We start from the raw sequence: 22,037 nt of genomic DNA on the forward strand, positions 1-22,037 counted from the left end.
ACGGCCTGCTCCTCAGTCCCAGTTGCTAATATATGCATATTATTATTAGTATTGGATAGAAAACACTCTGAAGTTTCTAAAACTGTTTGAATGATGTCTGTGAGTATAACAGAACTCATATGGCAGGCAAAAACCTGAGAAGAAATCCAAACAGGAAGTGAGAAATGTGAGGTTGGTCGATTTTCAACCCAGCCCCTATTGAATTCACAGTGGGATATGGATGAAGTTGCACTTCCTAGGGATTCCAGTAGATGTCAACCGTCTTTAGAAACTTGAATGAGGCTTCTACTGTGTTGTGGGGCTGAATGGGAGCTGAATGAGTCAGGTTACTGGCAGAGAGCCATTTCCTGGTCATGCGCATTTCACATGATAGCGACCTGCGTTCCATGGCTTCTCTACACACAATGGAATTCTCCGGTTGGAACATTATTGAAGATTTATGATAAAAACATCCTTAAGATTGATTCTATACTTAGTTTGACATGTTTCTAAGACCTGTAATATAACTTTTTGAAGTTTTTGTCCGAAGTTATGCTGGACCTGCACGAGCGTTTGGATTTGTATACCTAAGCCCTAACAAAAGTAGCTACTTGGAAATAAATAATGGACATTATCGAACAAATCAAGCATTTATTGTGGAACTACGATTCCTGGGAGTGCATTCTGATGAAGATCATCAAAGGTAAGGGAATATTTATAATGTTATTTCTGGTTTCTGTTGACTCCAACATGGCGGATAATTTTATTTATTTTCTGAGCGCCGTCTCAGATTATTGCATGGTTTGCTTTTTCCATAAAGTTTTTTTGAAATCTGACACAGCGGTTGCATTAAGGAAAGGTATATCTATAATTCCATGTGTATAACTTGTATTTGCATCTACATTTATGATGAGTATTTCTGTTGAACTGATGTTGATGTTTTTGGAACTAGTGAATGTAACACGCCAATGTAGAATCAGATTTTTTTATATAAATATGAACTTTATCAAACAAAACATACATGTATTGTGTAACATGAAGTCCTATGAGTGTCATCTGATGAAGATCAAAGGTTGGTGATTAATTTTATCTCTATTTGTGCTTTTTGTGACTCCTCTCTTTGGCTGTAAAAATGGCTGTGTTTTTCTGTGGCTTGGTGGTGACCTAACATAATCGTTTGTGGTGCTTTCGCTGTAAAGCTTGTTATGGCTGCAATCCCGCTAACGGGATCAATATGACAACTACCAGTGAAAATACAGGGCGCCAAATTCAAACCACAGAAATCTCATAATTACAATTCCTAAAACATACATGTGTTTTATATCATTTTAAAGTTAATCTTGTTGTTACTCCCACCAAAGTGTCCGATTTCAAATATGCTTTTCAGCAAAAGCACTACAAACGATTATGTTAGGTCTCCACCAAACCACAATAAGCACAGCCATTTTCCAGCGAAATATAGCATTCATAAAAGCAGAAATAGAGATAAAATTCATCACTAACCTTGAATTATCTTCATCAGATGACACTCATAGGACTTCATGTTACACAATACATGCATGTTTTGTTTGATAAAGTTCATATTTATATTTTAAAAAAATCTGAGTTTACATTGGCGTATTAGATTCACTAGTTCCAAAAACATCAAGTGATTTTGCATAGCCACATCGTTTCAACAGAAATACTCATCATAAATATAGATGATGATACAAGTTATACACATGGAATTATAGATATACCTCTCCTTAATGCAACCACTGTGTCAGATTTCAAAAAAGGTTTACGGAAAAAGCAACCCATGCAATAATCTGAGACAGAGCTCAGAACAGTAGCCAAATTAGCCGCCATGTTGGAGTCAACAGAAACCAGAAATACATGATAATGTTTCCTTACCTTTGATGAACTTCATCAGAATGCAGTCCTAGGAATCCCAGGTCCACAATAAATGCTTGATTTGTTCGAAAATGTCCGTTATTTATGTCCAATTAGCTACTTTGGTTAGCGCGTTTGGTAAACAATTCCAAAGTCACAAAGCGCGTCCACTATAACGTGACGAAATGTCCCAAGGTTCCGTAACAGTCAATAGAAACATGTCAAACGATGTACTGAATCAATCTTTAGAATGTTTTTTACATATATCTTGAATAACATTCCAACCGGAGAATTAGAATGACTTCAGATGACTGGTGGAACGCAGGTGCTTCCCCTGTGAACGCGCATAGTGAATGCATGGTCAACTTGTGGCAGTGGTGACTATTTCCTGTCTCATTCGACCCCCCTTCACATTAGAGTCATCAGACAAAGTTCTATTGACTGTTGACATCTAGTGGAAGGCGTAGAAAGTGAAAACTAATCCATATCTTGCTGTAATTTCAATGAGAGCTTGGTTGAAAATCTGCCACCACAGAAAAAATACAAACAGGAAGTGGAATTTCTCAGGTTTTTGCCTACAATATGAGTTCTGTTATACTCACAGACATAATTCAAACAGTTTTAGAAACTTCAGAGTGTGTTCTATCCAATACTAATAATCATATGCATATATTAGCAACTGAGACTGAGGAGCTGGCCGTTTACAATGGGCACCTTTTCATCCAAGCTACTCAATACTGCCCCTGCAGCCATAAAAAGTTAACAACAAGATTACCTTTAAAACGGTATAAGATACATGTATGTTTGAGGAATTTTAATTATGAGATTTCTGTTGTTTTGAATTTGGCGCCCTGCACTTTCACTGGCTGTTGTCATATCGATCCCGTTAACGGGATTGCAGCCATAAGAAGTTTTAAGGTCAATAACCTTTTGTCTCATTTCATGTATGTGTACTCTGGCCTTTCCCATGTTGATGGATAACTAAGGAAGTTTAGCCTGTGTGTCACCTCATATTCATACCCCAGTGAAACAGGAATTCATATACCACTTAAAATGTCTTTGGGACTGGGGGGCAGTATTGAGTAGCTTGGATAAAAAGGTGCCCAGAGTAAACTGCTTGCTACTCAGGCCCAAAAGCTAGAATATGCATATTATTAGTAGATGTGGATAAAAAACACACTCTGAAGTTTCTAAAACTGTTTGAATGATGTCTGTGAGTATAACAGAACTCATTTGGCAGGCAAAAACCTGAGAAGAAATCCAACCAGGAAGTGGGAAATCTGAGGTTTGTAGTTGCCTATCGACTATACAGTGTCTATGGGGTCATATTGCACATCCTAAGGCTTCCACTAGATGTCAACAGTCTTTAGAACCTTGTTTGAGGCTTCTACTGTGAAGGGGGAGAGAAAGAGAGCTGTTTGAGCCAGGTGTCTGGCAGAGTGCCATGAGCTGATCACACGTGCCCCCGTGAGAGGTAGCTGCATCCCATTGCATTTCTAAAGACAAAGGAATTCTCCGGTTGGAACATTATTGAAGATTTGTTAAAAACATCCTAAAGATTGATTCTATACATTGTTTGACATGTTTCTACGGACGGTAATATAACTTTTTTGACATTTTGGCTGAACAAGTGATCACGCATTATGCATTTGGATTACTGGGCTAAACGCGCAAACAAAAAGGAGGTATTTGGACATAAATGATGGACTTTATCGAACAAAACAAACATTTACTGTAGAACTGGGATTCCTGGGAGTGCATTCCGATCAAGATCATCAAAGGTAAGTTAATATTTTTAACGCTATTTCTGACTTTTCTGACACCTCTCCTTCTTTGGAAAATGGCTGGATGTTTTTCTGTGACTAGCGCTGACCTAACATAATCACAAGGTGTGCTTTCGTCGTAAAGCCTTTTTGAAATCTGACACAGCGGTTGCATTAAGGAGAAGTTGATCTATATTTCCATGCATAATACTTGTATCTTTTATCAATGCTTATTATGAGTATTTCTGTAATTTGACATGGCTCTCTGCCCTTTCACCGGATGTTTGTTTGAGACAATGCATTTCTGATCATAACACACCAATTTCAAATGAGGTTTTTTGACATAAAGATTAACTTTATTGAACAAAACACACATTTATTGTGTAACATGAAGTCCTGTGAGTGCCATCTGATGAATATCATCAAAGGTTAGTGATTCATTGAATCGCTATTTCTGATTTTTGTGAGCCCTCTCCTTGGCTGGAAAATGGCGTTGGTTTTCCGTGACTAGGTGCTGACCTAACATAATCGTTTGGAGTGCTTTCGCCGTAAAGCCTATTTGAAGTCGGTCACTGTGGCTGGATTTACAAGAAGTTTATCTTTAAAATGGTGCAAAATACTTGTATGTTTGAGGAATTTCAATTATGGGATTTATGTTGTTTTTAATTTGGCGCCCGGCAATTTCACCTGCTGTTGGCGAGCGTCCCACATATCCCAGAGAAGTTTTAGGAGTTCCCAAAGACTCAGACTAACTTCATGTTCATAAGAATTTCTAGGGCTGCCAATAATGGTGACACGCATGTTTTTGATGACATTTTTTTTCCTTTGAACAATTTTAGAGGTTTAAAAATTTGAGGTTATAGACATGATATTTAGAGTATAAAATCAATCTGATGAACAAACATGACATTTTTTCACATCCTTTTTTGTTCATATTTACGTAGGGTGCCAATAATTCAGGGGGGTACTGTACTATTCAGTTAAAGAAGCAAATTATTTGTTATTTGACGTGTATCTTTTTGACACGCAAAGACCCAAATGGGTTTACATACAGTGGATGCAAGGACCGACCATTCATGAGATCAAAAACTGTAAACATTTTTACAAACATTTTAGTAAAAATGTGCTTATATTTTGGGTTCTAATGGGGTAAAACAGCTGTTAATGTCATTCGTTTAGTTAAAAAAATGGACGCACCAATCGCAGATTGTTGCTTTAACATACAGTAGACCTCGGCCTATATGTTGTACAACTAAAGTTGTGTCCCTGGTATTGAGAGGAAGTGGGTGAAGGTGTAGCTCACCAGGTACCACTAGGCTCATTATCAAAGGCAGCATATGATCCATCTTTTTTCCGGTAGGCCAGTTCTTGCTCATAACCTTGATAATAACACAAGAAAACCATGAACCATGAAGATAATCAAAGCTGATTGGTTTTGTGCTGATAAGAAATAACTTGTACTGATAACACCACAGGTAGTGTGGTGAGTTTCCCAAAGCCTTTGTAGCTAACATGTTATGTTATTTCACTCCACAACTCAGTCACAAAGCAGCGAGAGAGTAACAATGATAAAAATCTATGTTTATGCTTCTGTGCGTTTACAAACAAATGTCAACAAATGAAGCTATTTTCTTTTGTACGAGTAGCGTTCAGTCTGGGTTGTCAATAGTTGTGTAGTGGAAGTAAACACACTTATTTTGAAAATATAGGGAGCGTTACTCATCCCGAACGATGATCAGCATTTACCCACCTATTTTAATTTACCCCTACATCACTGATTGTTGAAAGATAAAGTACCAAATTCGCTACAAAGGCTAGGAAACCCACGCCTGATCTGTTCAAAAAAATGTCAAAAAATCGAACTATTGCTTTTTGTGTGGTTGTTAACCAAATCAAATGTGAGAAACAAAAACATTCATTGTTAAAACTGCACTGTAACATTAGGCCTATAGCATAACTATAATGCGTTTACTTCCAATCAATGCCATCCTCTCTGGGAGGTGTGCAACTGTAAATGCAAAACTAAAATGTGGAATTCATAACTTTCTCACCCCTTTGAATGTAGTTGACTGCTTGATTTCTGCGTTCTAATCCCACCTTATCCCACTGTTTGGTCGTGTCCAGGTAATGTGTGGCAATGAGAGGTAAAGTCATGCCTATCATGTTCTGCTCCCCACAGCCACCTGGTTGTCTAAGGAGGTCGCCCAGGGGTGAACCACTGATGGCTGCCTCTATCGTGCTGGCCAACTGCTCACCTGAAAAGATGCAGATAGTAAAACATATATAAATGCAGACGTTAAAACATTATAAATGCACACAATTAAACATAATAATAACTGGAATATGACTTAGTCAATGGTCAGTGACAACATGACAAAGACAGTATATTTTTATTTTTTAACCTTTTTTTAACTTAACCTATAAAGAATAGACTTGCTACTCAGTGGTCCTCTAGCTTTGTGAACCAATACGACGTTAGTGAGCCTAGGGCAACTAGCTTATTCAACTAATGTTGTTAACACGTATTCGCAGTACATTTCTAAATGGTCCATGTGTGTCAGATCATTCCGTCTCACCTGTCACACTTATGTGTGTTCTGGCAGGTGTATTTGGAACCTGGTTAGCCAGTGGACCACTCCTAACACGCACAGTATCCGTCCCCCCTTTTAACCGGAGAAAGACAGAGACAGAGAGAGAGAGACAGCGACAAAGACAGAGAGAGCAAATAATGTAAACAGTTGTTACGAGTTTTTCCATTCAATCTCACCTACAGGTAGAGCCATACAATTTGACTTGCATATTAAGAGAGGAAAATGCATATTATCAACCATCATGATACTCATCAGTGCCACGAATGGTAATACTGTCACTGGAACTATAGATTATCTACATCTGTATATGCTACCATACACTCACCGTGTTTGGCGGGATCCAGTTCCACTTTCTTCACTTGAAGCCTTGTTAGCACCCCTTCGGGCTGTCATTGTTAGAATGAAAACACGTTAATTTGCTCATTTACTTATTAATCAACTCAGCATATACAGTGCCTTGCGAAAGTATTCGGCCCCCTTGAACTTTGCGACCTTTTGCCACATTTCAGGCTTCAAACATAAAGATATAAACTGTATTTTTTTGTGAAGAATCAACAACAAAGAACTGAAAACTGCTGTTCACAAATGCTCTCCATCCAACCTCACTGAGCTCGAGCTGTTTTGCAAGGAGGAATGGGAAAAAATGTCAGTCTCTCGATGTGCAAAACTGATAGAGACATACCCCAAGCGACTTACAGCTGTAATCGCAGCAAAAGGTGGCGCTACAAAGTATTAACTTAAGGGGGCTGAATAATTTTGCACGCCCAATTTGTCAGTTTTTGATTTGTTAAAAAAGTTTGAAATATCCAATAAATGTCGTTCCACTTCATGATTGTGTCCCACTTGTTGTTGATTCTTCACAAAAAAATACAGTTTTATATCTTTATGTTTGAAGCCTGAAATGTGGCAAAAGGTCGCAAAGTTCAAGGGGGCCGAATACTTTCGCAAGGCACTGTATGTTTTTGCTTGAATTACAACAATTCACCTGGTGGCCTCGGTTTTCCAAATAGGGGCGATAAAGTATTTACTTTAACAGCAAATAGGCCTACTTCTTATGGGAATGGTCTGGAATCACAGTAAAATAGCTGGGCTTTCCAGTTACCAAAGATTCAAGATTCAACATCCGCCACAAAGTTCAAGAACTGCCACATTACTTTCGTATAAAAAATGAGGACAATGGTCTCATGGACCATCGGATCTTAGTACAAGAAGTCCCATTAGGTGTATTTTTAAAGGAGAGCTCACTGTATTTGCTAACAGGTTGAGGCAACAGTACAATACCAGACGAGCCAAAAGTCAACCTCTTCCAAAAGCACCTCACACCAGCTGAAATCTTCTTAATCAAGATTCATATTTTGTTCCAAAACACCTATTATTGACTTTAACATTTCTATTGACCAGAAAATGTTTTTTTCCCCCCACAAGTGATACCCACTCCACCTGTCTTGAAGAGATTAAATTCAAACCCATGAATACCTTGAATACGAGGTAAAGTCTGGTGGGAGCAGAATAAACAAAACAAAAAACAAAAATCTGTCCCTGAACAAACTACAGGCAGATTCTACACTCAATATCAAGTGGACCAGGGCGGGCGACAGTGATTATGGATACTGGCAATTATATTGTTGAATACAAAAGACAATTGTCAGACTTCAATTTATACAGGCCATTGTCCTCCGACCCCACCCCAACCTGCAACAAACTGAACAAGGAGACATCGATGTGCCTCCCGAGTAGCGGAGCGGTCAAAGCCACTGCAGCGCAGTGCCGAGGAGCGTCTATAGTCTGTGTTCGATCCCAGGCTGTGTTACAGCCGGCTGGGAACTCCATAAGGCAGCACACAATTGGCCCAGTGTCGTCCAGGTTAGGGGAGGGTTTGGCCGGAGTGCTTTCCTTGGCTCATCGCACTCAAGCATCTCCTTGTGGCGGGTCAGGCGCCTGCAAGCTGACCTCAATTATGAGTTGAATGGTGCGGCTGGCTTCCGGGTTAAGTGAGCAGTGTGTTAAGAAGCAGCACGGCTTGGCGGTTCACATTTCGGAGGATGCATGACTCGACCTTCGCCTCTCCCCAGCTCAGGGGAGTTTCAGCGATGAGACAAGATCGTAACTACCAATTGGATATCACGAAAAAGGGGTAAAGGAGACATTGGTGGAAGCAGTAAATCACTGATGAGAGAGCATTCCTGTATGTCCAACATCCCCCTCTTCTACACGTAACTGAAGATCCACAAGGGCCTGGACAAGGGCCTTGTGTCAGATACTGGGAGCTTTCTACTCTGCCATCTTATCATAAAGACAAGTGATTTCAGTGGCAAGTGAACTTCCTTTTTTCTAGCAACACTAATTATTTAGTGTTCTTCTTACAGTGTAGTTGGTTACACGGGTGGCACCAAATAAAGCCAACCTGCACCTCGGGATAGGTTGGGAAAGGTCACATTCTAAATGAGAAGTCAAAACCTTGTTTCAATAACTTAGACATTTGGAAATGGCTACATTGACAACAGGATGTTTCTGTGAAGGGCAAGGGCCCCTTCCCTATGTTGGCCCAAAGAACCCTCCCTTATTGGTTACAATTGGGCCGTTTCTTTTTTTATGCGGCACCTCATCTGAAATTGGTTGAGCGCCTTCTGCTCCTTTCCAGGTTTGACCTCTTAGCATAATTATAAGGTGGATGCCCTCATTTTTCGAGGACTGGGATTTCAGACTCAATCAATCAGATTCACACTGATCGACACATGTCCATATATAAATTACATATCATCCACAGGGTAGTTACATCTGTTAAGAAGCAATGGTTTGCCTTACCACCACACGTAGCTCCTTCTTAACACCGTCGCGACCACCCCAATCTCGGACGGAGGCCTTCACCTCGATGGTATGGAGGCCCAGCTTCATGGGGATGATGACAAAGGGGACACTTCGTGTGGACCTGGGGTCCACCATAACAGTAACAATGTACCTCCCCTTCTTGCTGGCAGAGCTGCACACGTCTGGTGTCTCCCTCAGTTCTACACGGACCTGCCATTAAGGTGGAGAGGGGTAGTCACATCGCCGTGCATCTAATCAGATAAATATCACACTGAATGGTATAATAATAATTATAATAATTATAATAAGGCACAGAAGAGGTCATACTGATTTTAGAATGAAATATTTGGGCAATCTAGCAGTTTACTCTGTATACTACCTGCATCTGCAGGTTCAACTCACCACGGTTGCGTGCCTGCCTTTAAATTACAATAAGCTTACTGTTATAGAGCCCTCCATGTAGTTGTGAAGAATGGCTTTGATTTCCAGCTGCTCATTGCGCACGGCAGAGTAGGGCAGCTTCAGATCAAGGAAGAAGTTCTTCCAAACAATTACTTTGAGGGGTTCAGACACACAGATTCCTATTGAGCAAGAGAGTTGCCATAAGATGGAAGATGTAGAAAGAGTAGCCACCAATATAGAAAGATGGGCACAAATAAGTGAGAGTACCATGTGTTTTGGACAGGCCAATGGCAGTGATCTGCCAGCTGGTGATGGAACCCGGTAAGGTCATTTTTATGTTATGCACAGGACTAAAATGGTAAAAAAGAGAAAGAAAAAATGTATTTTCATTACATGGGAAAAGGAATATGGATTAGAAGGCATTTTACTGTAGTGCATTGAACGATCTCAATAAATACTGCTCTTACCACTGCTTATTGTCAGGACACCGCGGCAGACTCTCCTCAATCCACAGCCAACTCTCAGGGAAGAAGGAACGGGAAATGATGTCGTTAAAACTTTCGAAATCTTCATCCTCTTCTTCACCTTACCAAGAGTGACAGAAAGTCAGACAGTTCCCATCACTGTTAATGTATTTCCCTTTCACACAGAAGGGAATACCAGAATATTTTATACATTCACACTGGTTTTTTTCATCACACTGGATTTACATAGTATGCAATTTTAGAATTGACCATTCCAGTCCACTACAGTTGTTTCACTTACTGCGGGCTAATATGAGCTGGTCAGTCTTGGCCTCTTCACGTTTGGTGGCCATTTCTCGACAACATTTCAGGAAGGCTTCCACACAGTCTGTTCCATCGCTGATGTATTGGGCACGCCGCTCGCATGTGTAATCTAGAATGTTCTTCCTCATACCGTCCATGCAGCATTGTCTCTCCAGGCCTGTGTACTGGCTCGCTAGGACAGAGAAGTGCATTATCAGTGAGATTCTGCATTATCGCAGAGTGATCTGCAAAACCTTTAGGGAAACCCAGTGCTGAATTTTGAAAGAAAAAAAAACTGAACATCATTTGAAGTTTGTTTAGTGGCCAATCTGGACAGCAGTCTTCCTATTTCGTAATTGGTTCTCATTCCCAGAGGTTGAAAACATAAACAATAAAACACTATTTGACATCCTTGCAACAGATGTCTGTTTGGTAAGAAAGAAGTACTAAGATCTACTAATAAATAAATACATATATATGTACATGGTTAAAACAAAAACATCCAGTTTTAAGATCAGGCATCACAAGAAGAGAAACTCCTGTCCTACCCAGTGTGGTTACGACATCATTTATAGTCACTGCTCGTCGTCTCCTTGAGTTGACAGGGCAGCTGGAGACTAAAGCACACAAAGATGAAGATGGATTTCAATGCACAAACCTGCCTGGGAGACTTGACAAGGCAATATTAAGGACAAATGTTTTAGGCCTACATCAACCAAATTCCACAGTGAAAATGAAGATACTATGGTGAAGTAAAATATGATACACCAGCTGATAACTGGCTAAAACTGGCTAAAATGTGATATTGCCAATTGTGTATTTTACAATTTAAGTATTATTATAATAAATTAAGTAATAATAACAATAATAATAATACTTGGGATTATATAGCGCTTTGCAAATAACCAAAGTCACTTAACAACTGTAGAAATGAAGAAAAAAAACAGTAGTCAAAACAAAGCCAGGCTAAACAAAAACATGAAAAGAGTGAAAGGAGGCCACAATGAAGAGAAAGAGTGTGATGTATCAATGTACGAATGAGTGAGCAGGTGTTCTGTGTGTCCGAAAACAAACGCTTAATAGCATTGGCATCTTTTTGCTACGTTGTAAGACTTTTACAAAGTGTCTAGAAATGATAACTCTGCGTGGGCAACCAAGGTATCAACCCTTATAAGGTCAGAAGTAGAAGTAAGCTGACTGCCAATGGTTTTGGGAGACACACAACATCCAATTTTCAGCCAACACATATTTTGCACACATTCAGATCAGGTTATTAAAGAGATTTCAAGATTGTCCATTTTCAGATTAACTCAAGGATACCATTTTTATGTCTCTGTGCAGTTCGAAGTAAATTGCTAGCATTGATCAATGAAATTAGAACCTATATTCACCCACTCAAAAAATAGCCGACAGTTATTGAATTTCTAATGTGTTATCACTATGCTTTCAAACATCTAAAAGCATAACCAAATTCCAATGGAAAAGCAACGTCAGATTTTTGGTTTAGTTGTCACCCAAATGTCTATCACTACGCTTTCAACCATTTACATGCACAGCAAAGTTCAAATGGAAATACAATGTCATACATTTTGTTTATTTATACAAAGGATGAATGCGTCATCACTGTGCTTCATCTAATAGCAGAACCAAATCACCTGTATTGCAGTTGAGATTACATTAAAAGTACATGGTCCAAGTGATTAAGGCCGTTTGAGATTCTGCGCAGATTATTACAGCAATGTGAAGACCTCCAAAGACCTATTTAACCTTTATTTAACTAGGAATGTAAGTTAAGAACAAATTATTATTTACAATGTCCTAGGAACAGTGGGCTAACTGCCTTGTTCAGGGGTAGAACGACCAATCTTTACCTTGTTAGCTCGGGGATTCAATCTAGCAACCTTTCGGTTACTGGCCCAACGCTCTAACCACTAGGCTACGTGCCGACCTATACATGCTATCGTGTATTTGGGGAGGTTCTCTCATTCTTCTCTACAGATCCTCCCAAGCTCTGTCAGGTTGGGTGGGGAACATCGATGCACAGCTATTTTCAGGTCTTTCCAGAGATGTTCGATCCGGTTCAAGTCCGGGCTCTGACTGGGCCACTCAAGGACATTCAAAGACTTTTCCCAAAGCCACTCCTGTGTTGTCTTGGATGTCAACTTAGGGTCGTTGTCCTGTTGGAAGCTGAATCTTCACCCCAGTCTGAGGTCCTGGGCACCCTGGAGCAGGTTTTAATCAAGGATATCGCTGTACTTTACTCAGTTCATCTTCCCCTTGAGCCCGACTAGCCTCCCAGCCCCTCCTGAAGCCTCCCAGCCCCATTGAAGTCAGATGTTTACATACACTTAAAACTAGTTTTTCAACTACTCCACAAATTTCTTGTTAACAAACTATAGTTTTGGCAGGTCGTTTAGGATATCTACTTTGTGCATGACACAAGTACATTTCAATTGTTTACAGACAGATTATTTCACTTATAATTCACTGTATCACAATTCCAGTGGGTCGGAAGTTTACATACACTAAGTTGACTTTTCCTTCAAACAGATTGGAAAATTCCAGAAAATGATGTCATGACTTTAGAAGCTTCTAATAGGCTAATTGACATCATTTGTGTCAATTGGAAGTGTACCTGTGGATGTCTTTCAAGGCCTACCTTCAAACTCAGTGCCTCTTTGCTTGGGAAAATGGGAAAATCTAAAGAAATCAGCCGAAGGAAGAAGCCAATGCTCCAAAACCGCCATAAAAATGCCAGACTACGGTTTGCAACTGAACATGGGGACAAATATCATACTTTTTGTAGAAATGTCCTCTGGTCTGATGAAACAGAAATACAGTGCCTTGCGAAAGTATTCGGCCCCCTTGAACTTTGCGACCTTTTGCCACATTTCAGGCTTCAAACATAAAGATATAAAACTGTATTTTTTTGTGAAGAATCAACAACAAGTGGGACACAATCATGAAGTGGAACGACATTTATTGGATATTTCAAACTTTTTTAACAATTCAAAAACTGACAAATTGGGCGTGCAAAATTATTCAGCCCCTTTACTTTCAGTGCAGCAAACTCTCTCCAGAAGTTCAGTGAGGATCTCTGAATGATCCAATGTTGACCTAAATGACTAATGATGATAATTACAGTCCAACTGTGTGTAATCAAGTCTCCGTATAAATGCACCTGCACTGTGATAGTCTCAGAGGTCCGTTAAAAGCGCAGAGAGCATCATGAAGAACAAGGAACACACCAGGCAGGTCCGAGATACTGTTGTGAAGAAGTTTAAAGCCGGATTTGGATACAAAAAGATTTCCCAAGCTTTAAACATCCCAAGGAGCACTGTGCAAGCGATAATATTGAAATGGAAGGAGTATCAGACCACTGCAAATCTACCAAGACCTGGCCGTCCCTCTAAACTTTCAGCTCATACAAGGAGAAGACTGATCAGAGATGCAGCCAAGAGGCCCATGATCACTCTGGATGAACTGCAGAGATCTACAGCTGAGGTGGGAGACTCTGTCCATAGGACAACAATCAGTTGTATATTGCACAAATCTGGCCTTTATGGAAGAGTGGCAAGAAGAAAGCCATTTCTTAAAGATATCCATAAAAAGTGTCGTTTAAAGTTTGCCACAAGCCACCTGGAAGACACACCAAACATGTGGAAGAAGGTGCTCTGGTCAGATGAAACCAAAATTGAACTTTTTGGCAACAATGCAAAACGTTATGTTTGGCGTAAAAGCAACACAGCTCATCACCCTGAACACACCATCCCCACTGTCAAACATGGTGGTGGCAGCATCATGGTTTGGACCTTCTTTTCTTCAGCAGGGACAGGGAAGATGGTTAAAATTGATGGGAAGATGGATGGAGCCAAATACAGGACCATTCTGGAAGAAAACCTGATGGAGTCTGCAAAAGACCTGAGACTGGGACGGAGATTTGTCTTCCAACAAGACAATGATCCAAAACATAAAGCAAAATCTACAATGGAATGGTTCAAAAATAAACATATCCAGGTGTTAGAATGGCCAAGTCAAAGTCCAGACCTGAATCCAATCGAGAATCTGTGGAAAGAACTGAAAACTGCTGTTCACAAATGCTCTCCATCCAACCTCACTGAGCTCGAGCTGTTTTGCAAGGAGGAATGGGAAAAAATGTCAGTCTCTTGATGTGCAAAACTGATAGAGACATACCCCAAGCGACTTACAGCTGTAATCGCAGCAAAAGGTGGCGCTACAAAGTATTAACTTAAGGGGGCTGAATAATTTTGCACGCACAATTTTTCAGTTTTTGATTTGTTAAAAAAGTTTGAAATATCCAATAAATGTCGTTCCACTTCATGATTGTGTCCCACTTGTTGTTGATTCTTCACAAAAAAATACAGTTTTATATCTTTATGTTTGAAGCCTGAAATGTGGCAAAAGGTCGCAAAGTTCAAGGGGGCCGAATACTTTCGCAAGGCACTGTAGATCTGTTTGAAGAACACCATCCCAACCGTGAAACACGGGGGTGGCAGCATCATGTTGTGGGGTTGCTTTGCTACAGGAGGAACTGGTGCACTTCACAAAGTAGATGGCATCATGAGAAAAAATAATTATGTGGAAATATTGAAGCAACATCTCAAGACATCAGTCAGGAAGTTAAAGCTTGGTCGCAAATGGGTCTACCAAATGGACAATGACCCCAAGCATACTTCAAAAGTTGTGGCAAAACTGCTTAAGGACAACAAAGTCAAGGTATTGGAGTGGCCATCACAAAGCCCTGACCTCAATCCTATAGAACATTTGTGGGCAGAACTGAAAAAGCGTGAGCGGGCAAGGAGGCCTACAAACCTGACTCAGTTACACCAGCTCTGTCAGGAGGAATGGGCCAAAATTCACCCAACTTATTGTGGGAAACATTTGATCCAAGTTAAACAATTTAAAGGCAATTCTACCAAATACTAATTGTGTCACTGTAAACTTCTGACCCACTGGGAATGTGATGAAAGAATAAAAGCTGAAATAAATCCTTCTCTCTACTATTATTCTGACATTTCACATTCTTAAAATAAAGTGGTGATCCTAACTGACCTAAAACAGGACATTTTTACTAGGATTAAATGTCAGGAATTGTGAAAAACTGTGTTAAAATGTATTTGGCTAAGGTGTATGTAAACTTCCGACTTCAACTGTGGACAGGTGTGTGCCATTCCAAATCATGTTCAATCAATTACACTTACAACAGGTAGATTCCAATCAAGTTGAAGAAACATCTCAAGGATGATCAAAGGAAACAGGATGCACCTGAGATACATTTCAGGTCTCATAGCAAAGGTTCTTAATAGTTATGTAATAAGGTATTTTAAATTGTATTTTTTTATTAATTTGCAAACATTTCTAAACACCTGTTTTCGCTTTGTCATTACGGGGTAGTGTGTGTAGATTGATGAGGATACATTTTAGAATAAGGCTGTAACGTAACAACATGTGGAAAAAGTCAAGGGGTCTGAATACTTTCCGAATGCAATCTACACACAATGAGTGATAAAGTATGGTCACATTTAATTTGCTCTGTTAAACCAACCCATTGGAATTAGTTCGAAGTCATTCTGCACCCTCATTGGGTCATTGGCCTGCCTGTCCTCCGGCTTCCATCCCCAGTCGAACGGTCAGTCGGAGCGAGCCAACCAGGACCTCGAGACCACCCTGCGCTGCCTGGTCTCCGCCAACCTCACCACCTGGAGCCAGCAGCTGGCGTGGGTGGAATACGCCCGCAACACCCTTCCCTGCTCTGCCACGGGCCTATCACAGTTTTATTGTTCCCTGCGGTATCAGCCCCTGCTCTTCCCTGAGCAGGAAGATGAGGTCGGCACACCTTCTGCCCAGATGTTTTTCCGCTGCTGTCATCGTCCTTGGAGGAGAGCTCGGTCGGCCCTCCTCAAGACCACCTCCAGGTATCAATGACAAGCGGATCCCCATCGGATCCCGGCTCCCCGGTATTGTCTCGGGTAGAAGGTATGGCTATCCACCCGGGATCTGCCCCTCTGGGTGGAATTCTGCAAACTCTCCCCCCTGGAATATCGGCCCGTTCCCCATCTCCAAGATCATGAGCCCCTCTGCTGTTCATCTTCTGTTGCCCCATAACCTTCATATATACATTCCACCTTTCACGTGTCCAGAGACAAACCCATGTCTCACAGCCCTTTGTCTCCCATTTCCAGGCCCAGTCTTATCGATGGCCAACCGACTTACATGGTGAGGCGTCTCCTGAAGGTTTGACCTCAGGGCAGGGTATTCCAGTGCCTGGTTGACTAGGAGGTTTATTGTCTCCATCCCCCTCCAGGTGTCGCTCATCTTTCCCAATATATGTATTTATACCTGTGTTCTCTGTTTGTCTGTTGCCAGTTCGTCTTGTTGGTTCAATTCAACCAGCGTTTTGTGTCTCAGCTCCTGCTTTTTCCAGTCTCGCTTTTCTCGCACTCCTAGTTTTGACCCTTGCCTGTCCTGACTCTGAGCCCTGACCACTCTGCCTGACCCTGAGCCTACCTACCGACCTATACATTTGCCCCCCTCTGGATTGCCGACCTCTGCCTTACCCTGAGCCTGCCTGCCGTCCAGTTCCGTTGCCCCACCTCTGGTTGACTAACCCCTGCCTGCCTTGACCTGTCTATTGCCTGCCCCTGTTGGAATATTAAACTATTGTTTATTTGACGTGGTCTGCATCTGGGTCTTACCTTCATACCTGATATCAATAGCAACAGTGAATCTATTTAGTTTTAAGTGGAGATTTTTCTAGCTAAGCAGTGCTTGGTTAAAAGCCTAGATGGGAGAACAAAAGGCAGCTGTTGATAGATCAAGTCTCCAGTTGGAGGTCCTGCCCAGCCTATAGTTTTTTTCTGATACTGGATATAACGTTGAAGATCTGACATTGTTTTAAAGGTACAAAGGTTTGTCTATGATGCAATTTGGTTACCACGATGACATAATCCTGTGGTTGAAATTTCACCCTCAAAACAACAGTTCCCTTCCCTTTTTCCCAGTTCCCTTGCCTTTTTCCAAAAGTTTGACTTTTCTCAAATCCAATTTATTTCCCACATAGATTCAATGTCACAATATGTTGACAAATGATGTTGAAACAACGTTGATTCAACCAGTTTGTGCCCAGTGGGTAGTGACACATTGCCTCTATCAAACCAATAAAGTATTTTGAATGGGTGCAGTTCCAAAGCGATATTGAGTGAAAAAAAATACCTCTGACTTGCAGCAAGCTAGCGTGCATAAGATACAAAACAAATGCCTCATAGGCTCCTAAAACAGAGACACGGACAAAACAAACAAAAAATGAAAAATTGCCTCTACTAAGGCTATCAAATCCGAGTGCTGAATGCAATTGACTCCGACCGTTCCCATTCAAACTAAAAATCCAACTGTGAAGTTCGTCTGTCTTCCAATAGTCAAGTGAACGAGATAGGAATTTGGAAGGCTGGCCACGCAAGACTAGGCAGGCCTGAATGTATATTTCAGCTTTTATATAGAGGCCTTATAGTTGGGTTTCACATACCTGTCCTCTCAGGGGTGTGCCCTGCACCGCTGGATGCAAACACCAGCCCAGCGTCGTAGAAAACCCCCATACTGTCCATTCCACTCCCTGCAGTGCAGCCTGTGTCATGTTTCTCTATCATGTCCCAGATCTAAGGAGGGATTCATGCACATACCAATGCCATGTACACACACACACACACACACACACACACACACACACACACACACACATTTACCTATTCTTGTGGGGACAAAACAATTGATTTGATTTCATAATCCTATTTTCCCGAACCCAACCGTGCACTTAACCCTAAACCTAAATATCTAACCCTAACCCCTAAGCCTAAAATAGCCATTTTCCTTGTGGCGACCGGCGAAATGTCCACACTTGTCCAAACATTCATATTTTACTATCCTTGTGAGGACTTCTGGTCTGCTTCTGGTCAGCACAAGGATAGTAAAACCAAAACACACATACACACAAATCACCTAAGTCCGAATAAATTCCCAAGTGTTGGTGGGCAAGTAGGGCGCAATCTTCTGTTTGGGCCTAATTATTTCAGTCAAAGAGGACATAGAACAAACGGAAATGTTGCATCTATCAAAAACCCATTTAGCAATATGTTTTTATTTGAAGATTCTCCTAGTTGAATTCCCTCGTAAATTCATTTGAGCAGAATTTTGTTAAATACAGTGCATTCGGAAAGTATTCTGGCCCATTTCCTTTTCCCACATTTTATTACATTACATTTTGTCACGTTTTAATCCTAAATAGGATAATTTTTTAAAATCCTCATCAATCTACTCACATCTTTTTTTTGCGAATGTATAAAAATAAAATAACTTACTTACATACAGTTGAAGTCGGAAGTTTACATACACCTTAGCCAAATACATTTCAACTCAGTTTTTCACAATTCTTGACATTTAATCCTAGTAAAAATTCTTTACTAAATTGTTTATCTTGGGTCAAATGTTCTGGGTAGCCTTCCACAAGCTTCCCACAATAAGTTGGGGGAATTTTGGCCCATCCCTCCTGACAGAGTTGGTGTAACGGAGTCAGGTTTGTAGGCCCCCTTGCTTGCACACGCTTTTTCAGTCCTGGCCACAAATCTTCTATAGGATTGAGGTCAGTGCTTTGTGATGGCCCTCCAATACCTCGACTTTGTTGTCCTTTTGTTGCCATTTTGCCACAACTTTGGAAGTATGCTTGGGGTCATTGTCCATTTGGAAGTCCCATTTGCAACCAAGCTTTAACTTCCTGACTGATGTCTTGAGTTGTTGCTTCAATATAGCCACAATTTTCCTCCCTCATGATGCCATCCATTTTGTGAAGTGCACCAGTCCCTCCTGCAGCAAAGTACCCTCACAACATGATGCTGCCATCTCTGTGCTTCACCGTTGGGATGGTGTTCTTTGGCTTGCAAGCCTCACCCTTTTTCCTCCAAACATAACGATGGTCATTATGGCCAAACAGTTCTATTTTTGTTTCATCAGACCAGAGGTAATTTCTCCAAATAGTACGATCTTTGTCCCCATGTGCAGTTGCAAACCGTAATCTGGCTTTTTTATGGCGGTTTTCGAGCAGTGGCTTCTTCCTTGCTGAGCGTTCTTTCAGGTTAAGTCGATATAGGACTCGTTTTACTGTGGATATAGATACTTTTGTACCTGTTTCCTCCAGCATCTTCACACGGTCCTTTGCTGTTGTTCTTGGATTGATTTGAACTTTTCTCACCAAAGTACGTTCTTCTCTAGGAGACAGAACACATCTCCTTCCTGAGCGGTCTGACGGCTGCGTGGTCCCATGGTGTTTATACTTGCGTACTATTTTTTGTACAAATGAACGTGGTACCTGCAGGCGTTTGGAAATTGCTCCCAAGGATGAATCAGACTTGTGGAGGTCTACAATTTTTTTCTGAGGTCTTGGCTGATTTCTTTTGATTTTTCCATGATGTCAAGCAAAGAGGCACTGAGTTTGAAGTCAGGCCTTGAAATACATCCACAGGTACACCTCCAATTGACTAAAATCATGTCAATTAGCCTATCAGAAGCTTCTAAAGCTATGACATAATTTTCCGGAAATTTCCAAGCTGTTTAAAGGCACAGTCAACTTAATGTATGTAAACTTCTGACCCATTGGAAATGTGATACATTGAATTATAAGTGAAATAATCTGTCTGTAAACAATTGTTGGAAAAATTACTTGTGTCATGCACAAAGTAGATGTTCTAACCGACTTGCCAAAACCATAGTTTGTTAACAAGAAATTTGTGGAGTGTTTGAAAAACGAGTTTCAATGACTCCATTCTAAGTGTATGTAAACTATTCAGACCCTTTGCTATGAGACTCGAAATTGAGGTGCATCCTGTTTCCATTGCTCATTCTTGAGATGTTGAGAACATGAGATGTTGAACATGATTTGGAAAGGGACACAACTGTCTACATAATATTCCATAGTTGACAGTGCATGTCAGAGCAAATACCAAGCCGTGAGTTCGAAGGAATTGTCCGTAGAGCTTCGAGACAGGATTGTGTTGAGGCACAGATCTGGGGAAGGGTACCAAAAAATGTCTGCATCATTGAAGGTCCCCAAGAACACAGTGGCTTTCATCATTCTTAAATGGAAGAAGTTTAGAACCACCATCATGGAGCTGGCCGCCCAGCCTAACTGAGCAATTGGGGGAGAAGGGCCTTGGTCCGGGAGAAGACCAAGAACCCAATGGTCATTTACAGAGCTCCAGAATTTCTCTTTGGAGATGGGAGAACCTTCCAGAAGGACAACCATCTCTGCAGCACTCCACCAAGCAGACCTTTATGGTAGAGTAGACAGACGGAAGCCACTCCTCAGTAAAAGGCACATGACAGCCCGCTTGGAGTTTACTAAAAGTCACCTAAAAGACTCTCATACCATGAGAAACAAGAGTCTCTGGTCTGATGAAACCAAGATTGAACCCTTTGACCTGAATGCCATTCATCACGTCTGGAGGAAAGCTGGCACCATCCCTACGGTGAAGCATGGTGGTGGCAGCATCATGCTGTGGGGATGTTTTTCAGCGGCAGGGACTGGGAGACTGGTCAGGATCAAGGGAAAGATTAACGGAGCAAACTACAAAGAGACCCTTGATGAAAACCTGCTCCAGTGCGCTCAGGACCTCAGACTGGGGTGAAGGTTCACCTTCCAACAGGACAACGACCCTAAGCACACAGCCAAGACAACGCAGTAGTGGCTTCAGGACAAGTCTCTGAATGTCCTTGAGCGGCCCAGCCAGAGCCCGGACTTGAACCCGATCTAAAATCTCTGGAGAGACCTGAAAATAGCTGTGCAGCGACTCTCCCTATCCAACCTTACAGAGCTTGAAAGGATCTGCAGAGGAGAATGAGAGAAACTCCCCAAATACAGGTGTGCCAAGCTTATGGTGCCATACCCATCAAGACTCAAGCCTGTAATCGCTGCCAAAGGTGCTTCAACAAAGCACAGAGTAAAGGGTCTGAATACTTATTTACATGTGATATATTATTTTTTTGTATATAAATATGCCAAAAATTCTAAAAATGTGTTTTTGCTTTGTCATTATGGGGTATTGTGTGTAGATTGAGGAGGGGGAAAAACAATTTAATCAATTTTAGAATAAGGCTGTAACGTAGCAAAATGTGGAAAAAGTAAAGGGGTCTGAATATCTTCCGAATGCACTGTACCCACATTGCTTTTTTTTTTTAAACACGTCACTTTTTTTATACCGACATGAAATTACATTCCGTGGGGTCTGAAATTTGTGACACCATTGATAAAGATTTGCAACAATGACTGTATAAAATAATAACTCATCTATTGTACGCTCCAAAATTGGGAAATTATATAATTTTTTGCTAATACATTTCTCTGAGAAAGAGATATTGTTTAACAAATTATTTATTTATTCTAAAAATGGGTAAGTGTCAAAATGACAGACACCCCTAAAGAGTCTTATAAATAAAGTTGTCAACATTTTTTGCATTTGGTCGCATATTGCTAGTAGACAATGACTACATCAAGCTTGCATTTGCAGTTCCAATAACAGGGGAGGTGAGCATGTCTTGGGGGGTGTCATCTTGGACCCTCTCATCATCATTATTCACGATTCATTCAGGACTGTCCGTAATCATGTTGGCATCCACATTAATGTAGAAGTGTTTAAAAAATATTTTATTCTAAAAGGACAAAATACACTATTTACCATTAATTTCTATTGGGCACAAAATAATCTGAAACACAAATGCATCCAACAAGTGTGTAGAGTCACAAGCTTTATGTAGTCATTGCGTGCTAGGAATATGGGACCAAATACTCAACT

At 40.9% G+C, this 22,037-nt stretch overlaps 1 protein-coding gene across 2 annotated transcripts in view; it reads right to left on the reverse strand.

Annotated features, from left to right (window-relative positions):
• The window catches only part of LOC139370534 (complement C3-like), a 63,021-nt gene that overhangs the window by 20,252 nt on the left and 20,732 nt on the right, over window positions 1–22,037 (reverse strand). For both annotated transcript variants that reach the window (XR_011627143.1, XM_071110089.1), the window contains exons 15-25: window positions 17,726–17,855; window positions 10,731–10,799; window positions 10,181–10,375; window positions 9,883–10,000; window positions 9,683–9,765; window positions 9,455–9,594; window positions 9,011–9,223; window positions 6,531–6,591; window positions 6,191–6,277; window positions 5,666–5,869; window positions 4,918–4,993 (exon numbers count right to left, since the gene is read on the reverse strand). Coding sequence is in view for 1 of the 2 variants with exons in the window: in XM_071110089.1 (XP_070966190.1) it covers window positions 4,918–4,993; window positions 5,666–5,869; window positions 6,191–6,277; window positions 6,531–6,591; window positions 9,011–9,223; window positions 9,455–9,594; window positions 9,683–9,765; window positions 9,883–10,000; window positions 10,181–10,375; window positions 10,731–10,799; window positions 17,726–17,855 (1,376 nt within the window). In the remaining variant the exon portion in view is untranslated. The remainder of the gene's footprint in view (window positions 1–4,917; window positions 4,994–5,665; window positions 5,870–6,190; window positions 6,278–6,530; window positions 6,592–9,010; window positions 9,224–9,454; window positions 9,595–9,682; window positions 9,766–9,882; window positions 10,001–10,180; window positions 10,376–10,730; window positions 10,800–17,725; window positions 17,856–22,037) is intronic.

This window comes from Oncorhynchus clarkii, chromosome 17, assembly GCF_045791955.1.
Source record: "Oncorhynchus clarkii lewisi isolate Uvic-CL-2024 chromosome 17, UVic_Ocla_1.0, whole genome shotgun sequence".
NCBI classification, from domain to species: domain Eukaryota; kingdom Metazoa; phylum Chordata; class Actinopteri; order Salmoniformes; family Salmonidae; genus Oncorhynchus; species Oncorhynchus clarkii.